This window comes from Ascaphus truei, chromosome 21, assembly GCF_040206685.1.
Source record: "Ascaphus truei isolate aAscTru1 chromosome 21, aAscTru1.hap1, whole genome shotgun sequence".
In the NCBI taxonomy this organism is placed as follows: Eukaryota; Metazoa; Chordata; class Amphibia; order Anura; family Ascaphidae; genus Ascaphus; species Ascaphus truei.
Genome location: NC_134503.1, coordinates 6,364,351 through 6,377,911, shown reverse-complemented (window position 1 = coordinate 6,377,911; position 13,561 = coordinate 6,364,351). Strand labels below are relative to the sequence as shown.

At 44.8% G+C, this 13,561-nt stretch overlaps 1 protein-coding gene across 13 annotated transcripts in view; it reads right to left on the bottom strand.

Moving 5' to 3' along the window:
* Positions 1-13,561, bottom strand: part of NTNG2 (netrin G2) — a 61,396-nt gene that overhangs the window by 44,360 nt on the left and 3,475 nt on the right. For all 13 annotated transcript variants that reach the window (XM_075578729.1, XM_075578728.1, XM_075578733.1 and 10 more), the window contains exon 2: positions 7,381-8,278. In XM_075578729.1, the coding sequence (XP_075434844.1) occupies positions 7,381-7,593 (213 nt within the window). In that variant the 5' untranslated portion in view covers positions 7,594-8,278. The remainder of the gene's footprint in view (positions 1-7,380; positions 8,279-13,561) is intronic.

Sequence of the window (13,561 nt, the reverse complement as noted above, 5' to 3'; positions counted from 1 at the left end):
TCCTGTGTAGATAAGAGTGGTGGTTCTACACCATGGATCAGAATGTGTGTGTTTGTGTATAGGAACACACACACATCCTGTGCAGATAAGAGTGGTGGTTCTACACCATGGATCAGAAGTTGTGTGTTTGTGTATAGGAACACACACATCCTGTGCAGATAAGAGTGGTGGTTCTACACCATGGATCAGAATATGTGTGTTTGTGTATAGGAACACACACACACATCCTGTGCAGATAAGAGTGGTGGTTCTACACCATGGATTAGAATGTGTGTGTTTGTGTATAGGAACATACACATATCCTGTGCAGATAAGAGTGGTGGTTCTACACCATGGATCAGAATGTGTGTGTTTGTGTATAGGAACACACACACACCCTGTGTAGATAAGAGTGGTGGTTCTACACCATGGATAGCAGTGGAGAGGTCTGCGATCCCACCTCCTCCGCCCACCTGCTATCTCCTCCCCCCCCCCCCCTCTGCTGATGTTCTGCACACAGCTGTGCACAGGGACAGCACGGACACGCCGAGTTCGGTACTTAAAGACGATAGAGCCCTTTAATAAGGCCCCGGGAGATTTGTGATCCGCTTACATGGTTATTACAATGTTATCAGTAATCCTGCAGATGAGGACACGCTGCACCTCTCCCAAACTCGGGGGGCCACGTGAGCGCATGAATACCGCAGTGTGCGCGTCTGGCACTGACACGCCGAGCCTGTCTCGCTGATATTTTAGGAGAGGGGCAATTGACCTATATCAGGAGTGGTCAAATCCAGTCCTCAAGGGCCACCAACAGGTCAGGTTTTAAGGATTTCCCTGCTTCAGCACAGGTGGCTCAATCAGTCCCTGCTTCAGCACAGGTGGCACAATCAGTTCATGCTTCAGCACATGTGGCTTAATCAGTGGCTCAATCTTTGACTGAGCCACTGATTGAGCCACCTATGCTGAAGTATGGATATCCTTAAAACCTGACCTGTTGGTGGCTCTTGAGGACTGAAGTTGCTCACCCCTGCTCTAGAGTCTCACTGGTAAAAAAAAAAAAAAAATAATAATAACTTTTATTAAAATCCCTTTTTCGCCGTTAATTCCCCAAATGTCAATGATTGCTGACTTTGGTCGTGAGTAAACAGCGGCCATTTTAAAAGTAGACATACACACAGCGTGTTGCACACCATGTAAAGAGGGGTACATAAAAACAGTGGTTTTTTTTTTGCTTGTTTGCTTAATCTGGTGTTTTTCTTTGCAGCTGACAGATTTTGATACAAAAGTGTTTCTCACGCCTCTCCTCAGGGAACCCCCCTCTAAGTTCAGTGACCCCCCTCTAACTTCAGGGACTCCCATCTAATTTCAGGGAACCCCCCTCTAATTTCAGGAACCCCGCTCTAACTTGTGGGAACCCCCCTCTTACTTCTGGGAACCTCCCTTTAATTTCAGGGAACCCCCCCCTCTAACTTCAGGGAACCCCCCCTCTAACGTCATAGCTACAAACACAATCCCCATGCTCCCCTGTCCTGGACAAGCAATATGGGGGTGCTGTTATATGAGCGTATCTTGCGTAAAGCCCTACAGCCTACAGCCTACAGTATATATCACAGGTAGGCCCGGGAGAATCTGTTTTCACCCTTCCGATAGGGGAAGTGACAGCAATAAAAAATACACTGCATGTTCCTTCTCCACACGGACGTGCTGACAGCATCCTTACCTGGGACCTCCCAATTCAAAGGCTAGTTACTTAACCACTAAGCCACACCTAACCTCCTGTTTAGTGCCCTGGGTGCAATGCTGCTGCAAAGCTTTCCCCCAACGCCCTGGGAGCGAGAGAGGATTTGGCAGTGCAGGGGTTAATCCCCTCTGTGTTTCCGATACCAGGGATAAGAGGATAATGTGCGTGTTCGGGCTGAGTGCTGGATGAGTCTGCAGGTCAGCGCTTCCCCCCCCCCCCCAGCATGAGCTGTTATCCTCACATCAGCTGATGCTTCTGGGGCGCCCTGCAGTGCCCTGCACCCATCTGCTGGGAGCTGAGCCAGTGCAAGGAACAGAGGGGTCTTCAAGACCCTTCACTGTCAGTGAGGTGCCCCCTGCATGGCAGGCTGAAAGGGGTTAATTGCTAGAGAACAGTATAGATTAGATTGTAAGCTCTTCGGGGCAGGGACTCCTTTTCCTAATGTTACTTTTGTGTATGCAGTGCTTATTCCTATCGTGTCCCGTGTGTTACTGCTGTAAAGCGCTGAGTAGGTGGATGGCACTATATAAAGATAGACATACATACATTACTCATTCCCCCAGCAGCAATAAAGATTGTAAACTTCCCGGCCGGGGCAGGGAGTTTTTCCTAGTGTCTGACTTTGCTGCCCTAATTGTATTATAAGTCCCTCTACTACATTGTCTCTTGTGTAAAGAGCGGAGCACACTATGGGTGCTATATAAAGATACACATACATGTATGAAGGTGGAAGACCTGACTGCTGTGAGTAAGAAGAGGACAGGGTTAGCAGAACACATTTACTCCCATACCATGTCTGGCGCTAACACATCATCATACGCACTGGGTATGTATTAAAGCTGCCGTTTAATGAAAAAAAAAATATGAACATCAATACAATCCACACAATGATAAGTAATTAGATAAGTTGCCGATCGATCCGTTATCCTGTGATCGATCGGCGAAGATTCGGCTCAGGGGTTCACGAAATGGCTGTCAGTGCAGCAGAAGAGGACCCAAGATGCAAGATCATGTGACCAGGCAGTCACTAGATACTTAGACAAAGGGATCATTCCCGAAACGCGTCAGAGTGTGTTCTGACCCCCCCCACCACCACGCAATAAAGGTTTTTAATGTTCCTGCTGGCTTGTAGCCCCTGCTTGTTTCACTGCTGCTGTGCTCCGCTTCCGGACTGTTCTCTCCTTGTTATCTTCAGCGTGAGGCACGCTCTACATGGGGACTGTGTTGCTGTATTCGTGAGTACTCCGCCGGTTTTGCCGTTATTACCTCATAGCTCATGTTTGTCTCATTGATTTAGCTGATAGGCCAGTCATGGTATATATGTTTGGTCAGTCAGCTTTTCACAGAGACCTACACAGGACTTTATGTTTCAACACAGGCATTATACATTGAGTCTCACGCAGCTTTCATTATTTGGATACCCCCAACATCAGTGAACTTTATTACTATAAAGACAACATTCTGTTCTCTCTGAGCCCTGATTACTGGGACTAGTGCCCTAAAAAACCCTGTCACTAGATACAATTGGTGCACTGCTAGAGAGAGGGCAGGGCTCAAAAAGGGGTGTGCCAGAGCCTGGTTCAGAAGAGGAAGGGGATGTGACTTTGTAAATGGTTGCTATAGAAACAAAAAATGCTTGTTACATTATATAACATTAAATATGTAATTCTGAGGTGTTGTTTTTTGTTTTTAAATGCTGCGAGTGTTTTCACATAGTACAGAACTGATTTTTTTTTTTGGTCTGCAGCTTTAAGTATCTATCTAAGGGGAGCGCAAACTTTTGCTGTTGCGCCCCCATGTCTTGACTGTCCTGGTGCTCGCGCACCCCCCCTGTCTTGGAGCTGCGTCAAATGACGCGGCGGGATCATGTGACGTCACGTGACCCGCGGCGTCATTTGACGTGTGTGTGACGACACATGACCCCACATCGTCATTTGACGCCGCGTTGCTATGGTGACGCGTCACACAGCCGGCTGAATCACGGTATTTTGGGAGTTGCAGAGGCCTCACGAGAATCCCCGGCCTTTCATTTAAATGCCTTAGTGAAGAGCGCGGGGCCTCTGCTACCGCCGCGCGCCCCCAGAAAAATCTCCCGCCCCCTAGTTTGTGCTCCCCTGATCTATCTTAGGTGTTACAGCAAATGCCCATTCTGGGTCAGTGGTCTGGTAAACTGCTACACATCCATAGACGGCAGGAAATAACTGGCAGGGTCCAGGGATTAGGATGAGTGAGATCGTGGGTTTCTGAGCTAATAAATAAACGTAATTCCCAGGCACCGATACATACATGATATATACATGATATATACATGATATATACATCCCTGCACAGGTGCAGAGCAGCATTTAACTCTAAGGGACCGGGGGAGAAGCGTCAATCTACAGCAATAACTTCGCTGCTCCCTCTGCACTGGGCAGAGAGGGAGAGCAGGCTGCTGGGGCGGTGGGGGGCCGCAGGTGAAGCCCCCGTGGGCAGCATGTGGCCCACCAATGGTTTAAATTAGGGGTCTCAAATTCAGCCCTCAAGGTCCACCAACAGTCCAGGTTTTATGGATATCCCTGCTTCAGCACAGGTGGCTCAATCAAAGACGGAGCCACTGATTGAGCCACCTGTGCTGAAGCAGGGATAGCTATAAAACCTGGCCTGTTGGTGGCCCCTGAGGACTGAGTTTGAGACCCCTACTTTAAACGGTCAGTCCCAGAAATAATGTAAAACATTTGTCAGCGTGATAGGCTTCCTTACGGATGTTAACCTTCGCAGTTACAGGCCCTTTACGAAGTGTTCGGTACAGCACGGGGGTCCCAGCAAGCCAGAGGCCCTTAGGATGTATGTTATGGGCACTTAGGCTCAGACACACAAAAGGGTGCTGAGCTTTAGCACGCCTCCGCTTCCGCGCATATGACTGTGAGCAAAGGCGTGCTGAAGCTTGGCACCTTTTGTGGCTATGGGCACTAACTTGTTTTTTTTAGGGACGGCCAGCCTGGTCGAAAAACGGAAGCAGACACCCATCCTCTCCCGTTTCTGCCACCCAAGGGCTCATCGGGCTCACATGCTTGAGCACGGGCGAGAGTTCCAGGCTGGAAAAGTTCCACTGCAAATGTTACCCATTTGTATCCCGTGAATAGAGAACACTTGTTTCCTTTTCTCCCGGTCCGCTGTAGGCAGCTCTGTCGAGCTACACCCCATACACCAATTCTCTATATTCAATATCCTTCTTCAATAATCTGCCATTCAAACGATCTGCTTTTTTCCCCCCCCCATGATAAAATATTGATGGTGGAACGGACAGGTCCTCTTTTAGACGTCTCTGTGCATCCAGAGAAACATTATTTATAAATGAATCCCTTACATTTAAATCCAATTAACGTGTCCCTGCCATTGGTCCTCGAAGGGACTGCACCTCTAAAGAATGGGGGAGTATGTAGGACCACTGATTATAGAGTCTGTGCACTGAATTAGCGCTCTCAATAAATTTGGATGGGATGTGTATCTAAGTTTGCCAATGTGCATTATGCGGTTAGGTTGGCACTGAGTGTAAGGCCCTTACATTCGCAGTGCCCTGCCCCCGTCAGAGTACTGGGTGTGGTTATACAAGCGGTTAGGGGACGAGTTGCTCTGAGCATTATTAGAATGGTATATACTGTACCAACATTTTGCATCTGCGACTGCAGCAATTTTCCGCTCTCTTTGCTGCAAAAGTCCAGCGTCCTGTTTGAAACTCAGCCCAGCACGTTCCATGCCATTGATGCAACAGAATGTTCTAATTGCATCAATCGGAATCACTTTGCTGCCTGTGGGTCAGCAATGCATTGGTAGCAAAGTGCGATGTGTGCGATGTGTGTGCATGTGTGTGCATGTGTGTACATGTGTGTGCATACTGTATACCATGGGTGGCCAACTCCAGTGCCCAAGGGCTACCAACAGGGCAGGTATTAGGGATATCCCTGCTTCAGCACAGGTAGCTGTTTCCGTGGCTCAGTCATTGTGACTGAGTCAACCTGTGCTGAAGCAGGGATATCCTTAAAACCTGACTTCTTGATGGCCCTTGAGGACCGGAGTTGCCCACCCCTGCTGTATACTGATTCGGTGAGGATTTGGGGGAGACATGTTACTAGTCCCCGTGAACCGGAGCGGTGGCCCCACGAAAGTGGACCAGCCCATGTGCTGACAAACTGTATCACAGCCTCTAAGTGCATTATTGATTGGAGACTCAAAAAAATGCTTACAAAGTAGAAAAAGTGTTGTGATGTCTAAAAGCTTGTGAGGGATAAGAGCTGGATGCACAGAGACTTCTAAGAAGACCTGGCTGCTCGACCATCAATATTTTATCATGGAGGAAAAAAACCCAGATCAGCTCATTTGAATGGCAGATTATTGAACATAGAGAATTAGTGTATAGAAAAGAACAAAGGTTTATTTATTTTCGACTTGTTGGTATTGGGATTTGCTTGTGGGCAGATTAAAAGCGCCCCAAGACATTGCAGCTGCTGTAAGAGGGTGTATTACATGTAACAGTGAAATAGAATTCGTGCTAGGGACACATTCGTGATTTAGAACAGCGCTGCACACACTGGACTTTTACCACTTTCCCACGTTTTTGTCTGTGTAAGATGGTGAAACAGCGTGAGGAAATAATGTTAAAACAATGCAAGGAACAACAACTTGCAAAAATGTAATGCATGTCAGGACGTATAAGACATAGAGGTTTGTAGGGTCTCCAGGTGTCCTGTATGTGGACACTCTGTCCAGTAAAAAGTTAGAGGTAATACTGGACATGTATGTGTATACCGGTATTACCTCTCTGGGCGTGTATGTGTATACCGGTATTGCCTCTCTGGGCGTGTGTGTGTATACCGGTATTTCCTCTCTGGGCGTGTATGTGTATACCGGTATTACGTCTCTGGACATAGTGACCTGACCGGCTTGGGGGCCACAGGATTTCCTTGAGCAGGGAGGGAGCAGGGCTGTTGCTAGGGGGCTGGGCAGCTTCCTCCATCCTGATTGGCTGCTGCTAGGTAATGCAGTCAATCAGGAGGAGGTGTCATGAGCCTGGGGGTGGGGCCAAGGAGAGGAGGAGACAGAATGGAGCAGTGACAGGTTTTGTGTGTGTATCTCATGTATATTTGTGAGTGTGTGGACATTTAGATTTGTGTATATCATGGTGTATCTGTTTTAGACCACGTACATCAGAGTCTGTTCTCTCTCTCTCTCTCTCTCTCTCTCTCTCTCTCTCTCTCTCTCTCTCTCTCTCTCTCTCTCTCCTGTTCCAGTGAGAAAGTCAGTTTTTAACACCTAACATTATATTATATCAGCCGGGTAGGGATCACTTATGTCGGTGCATTCTATATGTATGTGCTCAGTGCTATATACTGCCAGCCCTATAAAAAAAAATACATTGTTATTCTTAGAAGTAGTGTAACACAGATAGAGAAGGCATCTACTGCTCGTGTCTTTTCTTCTGCAGAGTATCAATACAGAGACCAGTGGGACCTTTGGCTCAATAAATCCCACGGAATTTAGAATCGGCTCATTAACTTGGAGATCCGGCAATATTGAATTCCACTGAATCCTTGTCGTCTCACAGGGTTTGTAATGCAGTTTCGCTGATACTACTCTGCCCTAACCCATGAAAACATTCATATTCCACATGTACTCACGTGTGTGCAGAAACGCTCAGGGGGGTCGCCACAGGTTATTCCAGGGGGATCCACTTTCACCATCGCATACTCCTTCAATACCATGGGCTTGGGTTGACAGGCATAAAATTCCCAAGAGGGGCCCACATCGGATGTCACCCAGGACTTGCACATATCATAGTGTCCCATGGCCAGAGGGAGGCAGTGTACAAGAAGGGTAGCCAACGACAGCATGGTAACTGGCACCAAGAGCCACTGGGAGAGGAGATGCCTATGACCCTCGGAGGGGGAACTTCAGGGGGCTCAGGTGCTACTGTCAGGATCAGCATGGAAAAGCCTCATCTACAGGTATAAATACACTTCTGGAAGTCCTGCACAGCTGAAGGTTAAACTGGATGCAATAAGATGGTTAGAATTATTCACAGCAAGAGCAGTGAGCAGCCGTTGTCTAATTATAATGGTCTCCAGGTCTTACAATTCCCTGTGCAACAATCCTTCTTTGCACATTAAAACATATACCGAAAGAAGCGAAGATCAGATGATCTTAAAGGTGCACATTCCGGGGATGATGGCCGAATGGCGATGGGAAAGTCTGCACATGTCTGTTTTTAACTCAGTTCTTTTATACAGCTTCCTAGGACTTCGGTGGTAGCGTTTGTCATGAAGGGACAAGGAAGCAGACTTTGGAAGTGTATATCTTATAAAGGAATCCCATTGCTCTTTCTGATTAGTCTTTACTAGGCTTGGAAGGGACCGAGCTTCTTGGGAAGTCAGCAATAAAATGGCCAGAGCATTACCTAATGTAGGAACCCCATCGGTTTAAGCACAGATGTCTCTCCTTTCCACTGGCCTTTTTTTCTACTCATTGCAAGGACCTGTGTTGAGATGAGTGACAAAAAGGTCCTCCGTCAATAGTGCCCTGCAAGAGATAAAGGCACAAATTACATGTTTAAAAATGTATCTTCTTGGAAATCAACCGTCTCCCACTAAATCTCCCAATCAGATTCCCACAGCAGATACTTTGTCTTTTACACGTCGACAGCTTTTCGTTTTTGGGAGCTTTTGAATTTATTTATTTAATGAAATAAAAATAACACTTGAGAGCACCCAACCCCTGCCTTTCCCCATTATCTCTTAGCATACAGCGCTTCCACTGCAGCCAGGGATTCTGGGTAATGACATGCAAATGAGGACAGTGTGTCACTTGTTGCTCAACACGGAGCCCTATAAGCTTAGGCCGGACGTATTTATATATCTTGGCATAAGCAATTCTAGCATTTGTCCGATGAATCAGGTTGATGTTTGATGGCTGCTGGGATGCATTGTGGAGAAATCCACTGTAATTCCCCATTACAAGTGAAGCTGGTAACCCCTTTATTCTAAGATTCATATACGGTATGGTTACAGTATTTTAATAACGGAATTGTGAGAAGCTTAGGAGTGATGGTAGAAGTGATAACATGACTTCAGGGTTTATGTAAAATAATTCTCAGATTTCCCTACAAATGTAGATTATTCAATGGTAACTCAACTCCCAGGATGCCTGATTGTCATAATAGATTATGTACAATGCAGGCTGACATCAACTTTCTCAGTGCTGGATAGGCCATGTGCTTCCAGCACTGAACAAGTTAAAACCCTATGTAAAAATTGACTGTCCCAACCCAGCCTGAAATTAGGTTTCTTCCTAGCGTCAGAAAGGCCAGTGACATATTGCTCTATAGCTGAACCCCCAACGCATTTCAAAGTGCTGCTTTGCCCTGTGTGGCATGCCACCCAGCACTGTAGGGGTTAGCAACTCATTGCATTTATGAAGTTATGTAGTTATCTAGTCAGTAATGTATTTGTTCAATGTTAACATGATTAGGCTGTATCTATACTCTGCTAAGCACTGCATGGAGTCAGTGTGGGTCTAACCCAGGTGTGGGCAACTCCAGTCCTCAAGGGCCACCAACAGGTCAGATTTGCAGGATATCCCTGCTTCAGCACAGGTGGCTCAGTCCCTGCTTCAGCACAGGTGGCTCAGTCCCTGTTTCAGCACAGGTGGCTCAATCAGCGGCCCAGTTTTTGACTGAGCCACTGATTGAGCCACCGGTGCTGAAGCAGTGATATCCTGAAAACCTGACCTGTGGGTGGCCCTTGAAGACTGGAATTGCCCATCCCCGATCCAACCTTTATTCTACCAGCTTCGCTGAGTGAGGATCCTATCATTATCTGCACTAGAATAGACACTGGAAGTTCCCATCAACATGCAATGCGCATCACATACTGTAATACCTGGGCAGCACTCATGGACATTGGGGGCTGGAAATCAGCATCATGCCTGTCTACATGATCCTGCATCTGCAGGAGGCATTGCATTGAGGGAAGCACCTGGCACAGACTATTGTGAATAGACTTAGATAAGGCTGTCTTAGATATGAGGTATTCGGTCTCTGTAGATCGCTGTGCTCTGCATAGTGTGGTGCAAATAATAATATAAGTAGTGGGTTGGTGAGCACTTCCAAGTTCTAATGTGCATGCTACATTTCAACAGTAATGGTGCTGGCTTTTTGGGAGGTCTTAAAAGAAATGATAATGATGATTGGCTATCAGTTGAAGTCCATAAATCCTTAACGCTGTAGGTATGATGTATGGAAGGAGGTAGAGATGTAGGAAATGCATCAAGGGCCAGGGAATACATTGCTTACGTTGCTTATGCTCTAGTCTAGAGCTACCTCCACAATGCAAAGCAATACCAAGTATCACTACATGACAGCAATTCAGTACTGCTTCCCGTAATGCCTTTTATCCCAATACAAACATCAATACAAAAAAAGCTCAACAGTGGTGAAGAATTCTCTTTATTTGCTAGGGGTCAGAGCTCACAATACTCTGCATGCTAAATCTGGTAAGGGTGTGTGGAAAGGGGCTGTTTTATGCCAGTATATTTCAGTTATCCAGGAACAACTGACATACTCGGTATCATTATGCATGTTCATTTTCATGGGTGGTTGCATCCGTATCATCCAAACATGAAATAGTGTTTTCCAGTCTCAGCTCATGTTTTAGTTCTATGACTTGTTCATTGTTAAGAAACGAATAAGGGGAAAAAAACAAGAAAGATCATGGACTTCAACAATAAACTTTAATAAAGAAGTGTTCATTGATGTTAGATGTAAAACCCCTTCTCACGACTCCGACACATGCTGTAGGAGTCAATTCTATGATCTCACAAGCTGCAGTTTATGTCAAAATCATCTGACATCAATGGGGATTTTTGGACCAAAATGGTCCCATATAGCCTCGTGGGCATATATAGAATAATGTCAAAAAGAGCAACATTTGCTGAACAATAATTATTTTTACAACAACTAATATTGTTAAACGCAGGTGAAACAAACAAACATACAAACAAACAAACCATTGTGGATGTACCAATTAGAAACTGCCATTTTTGTTTTACTGTTTCCAGAAAATTGTCTAATAAAATGTAAGTATTCTTACTGAACCACCAACTACCCCAAATACTCGAATCTTAGACCCTTGTTCCTGTAGATCATTACTTATTAACCCATTCGTTGCCGGCAGTGTCTGCCACTTACTGCAAGTAGGAAAGAGGTAACAGGCAGGAGTACCCCTATTCTGCATGCTACAGCATGTGTATTGGCAGGGATCAAGCAACATCATCCTGACGTTGCAAAAAGTACTGTCTGACTGCATAACACAAATACTAATGCATATTCCACTTAAAATAGGACATTTGATGGGAGTTTTACATTTATTACCTACCCCATCACCTAATCCCAATGCCTTCCAACCTCATCCAAACACCAACTGAGACACCCCAACTTTGGGAGAGTTCTCGTCCATGGGATGGTAATGTGGGCAAAGGGCAGAAGGCACGGGTCCTTAACCCTTTCACTGGCAGAGGCACCGAGGTGGCTGGCCCCTCTCACGGTGAAAGGGGTTTAATGCGTCTATGTCTGGAAGGAAATGGAGATTTGGTGAGGTGGACGTGTATTATCGTTAAACAGTGCCACCTGCTCATTTTGGGAGCGTTAAACAAGCCATTTTTATGGCAGCAAAAAAAAATACACATTAGTCTTTACAGCCTGGGAGCTAAGGGAATCGTATTCCCACATTGATCTGGGTTATAGAATTCATATATCCATGTTAAGGCTTCTTTCTCCCCCTTCCAAAGATGAAGGCCACTTGATTGAGACAAATGGCTTGGAAGGGAAAAATCCATCTCTCATAGATTTGAATGTTCTTGAGACGCACAACCTGTCCGAAACCCACCCCCCCCCCCCCCATAAAAAAGAAACCCTGATTGTAATAAGGGTTTGTAATATTATTCAGAGCTGTCACAGGGGTGTAAACACTGAGCAATGCCAAAACCATCTCATCTTTAGATTCGAGCAGGTCCCAATTAATGTTGAAGACTGTTCATCTGCAACTGTTAGATGTGAAGGGGAGCGAAAAAGAGACATTTTCAGAGCCAAATACTCATCAAATTCCAGATAAGTCGTGCAGATATTTAATCCGAAATACGTGTGTGATATGATAAAAAATAAACATATTGTATTACAAATACAAACAATAGAATGAATAATATATATAATAGTTTTCTATATACTGTATGTTACTACATATGTATACAAAACATGTTTATATATGTACTGTATAATATGCATTATTCAGTAACATGTAAGTATTTGTTACTATATTTTTTCAATAACAAAATATGGGTGCATATATCAATAGATATCTGTTTATCTTTACAGTATATCAAGTGTGCCTTCAAATGCACAAAGAAAGTTAAATATTAATAAACCTATGCATTGAGTTTAGATCACATTTGTTTGCTAGCAAGTACAGTATACAGTTAGTAGAATGAGTGCAGGGGTAGCACTCAAGGGGTTACAACGGCTATATGGATGTAACCCCTTCACTGCTGCAGTAGCTAGCGACACATTGCTTCCCAAATTCCACTGCCACTAGAGTTTTTTGTAAGTACAGTATCAGTAGAAGTGTCCATTAGTGTTTTGTATGGATGCCTTATGATGTCACAAGGTTAGAGAATTGTGCGCTAGTAGCCAAATTCATGTAAACCAACTTAAATAATGTGCTTGCTTACACTAAATCAATCCACTAATGGTATTTCCATCATCCTACATATGCAACTCTTTGGAAGGCGTGATGCTGTGCTTGGGAAGGCTAAACAAATTAAACTATATAGACATGATGTTTTGAAATCCTCCTTCCATTGGCAATAAGTAGTCACAGTAATAACGTGCAACCAAATCATTTCTATTACATCATGAGCACCAGTGTGCACATATACACCTACTGTACACATATATACTTCACCCAGTGCACTCACCAACATATGCTTCACTTATTAAGGTGTGCTGACTCCCTATTTTTATACACACACATGTACACGTTTATTTGCAAGTTTACTACTAGAACGGTTAATATCGTATACAAAACGCTCTTTCAAAAAACACATCTTTTTCTTGAAATACTGCAAATAGCTTACTGAATATACAAATGTGTGGGACTGCTGCTGGCCACTGTGCCTCTGCATCCCTGTGCCCCTTCTCCTGAGACCAGGGGGGGAGAAGGTGCACTTTATTCACACGCTGAGCGCTCCTATCTCATTGCATCCCGCGTGGAGGCAGCCTGGCTCTTTCCAAACACTAAATTAGAGCCTGCCATTAACCCCGTCACTGCCAAGACACCCATTGGATCTGCACGGCTTCCCATAATGTGTTCTGTGTGGATTTCAAAGGCTTTTTTTAAAGGAGAACTTGGTCTGGGGAAAAAAAACCCAATTGGTATCTTTATTAGACCAACTTAAGGACAATGGGGCTGTCGGCCATGCCAGGACTGGAGTGGCTACATTTGCAAGATTCTTGTATCATGCATATCCTGTCTCCGCACATTTAACAGATAATTGAATTTGCCAGTCTGTTAAGAAGGATCCTGAAAACCTTCATTTTAAATAAACTATCCAACAAATACATAATCTCTGGCTAACTTTAGGGTTTATTTTCTTAATTCTTTAATTATGATCTTTAAAAAAAAAAAATAGTTTCATTATTTCGACGTGGTCTTTGATATGCCGGATCTCTACCGGGGAATTTTTCTTTCTCTCTACCAAACTGTTGTCATTTCTTGTGACTAGCACCCTACACAAAGGGCAAAGGACGGCAGA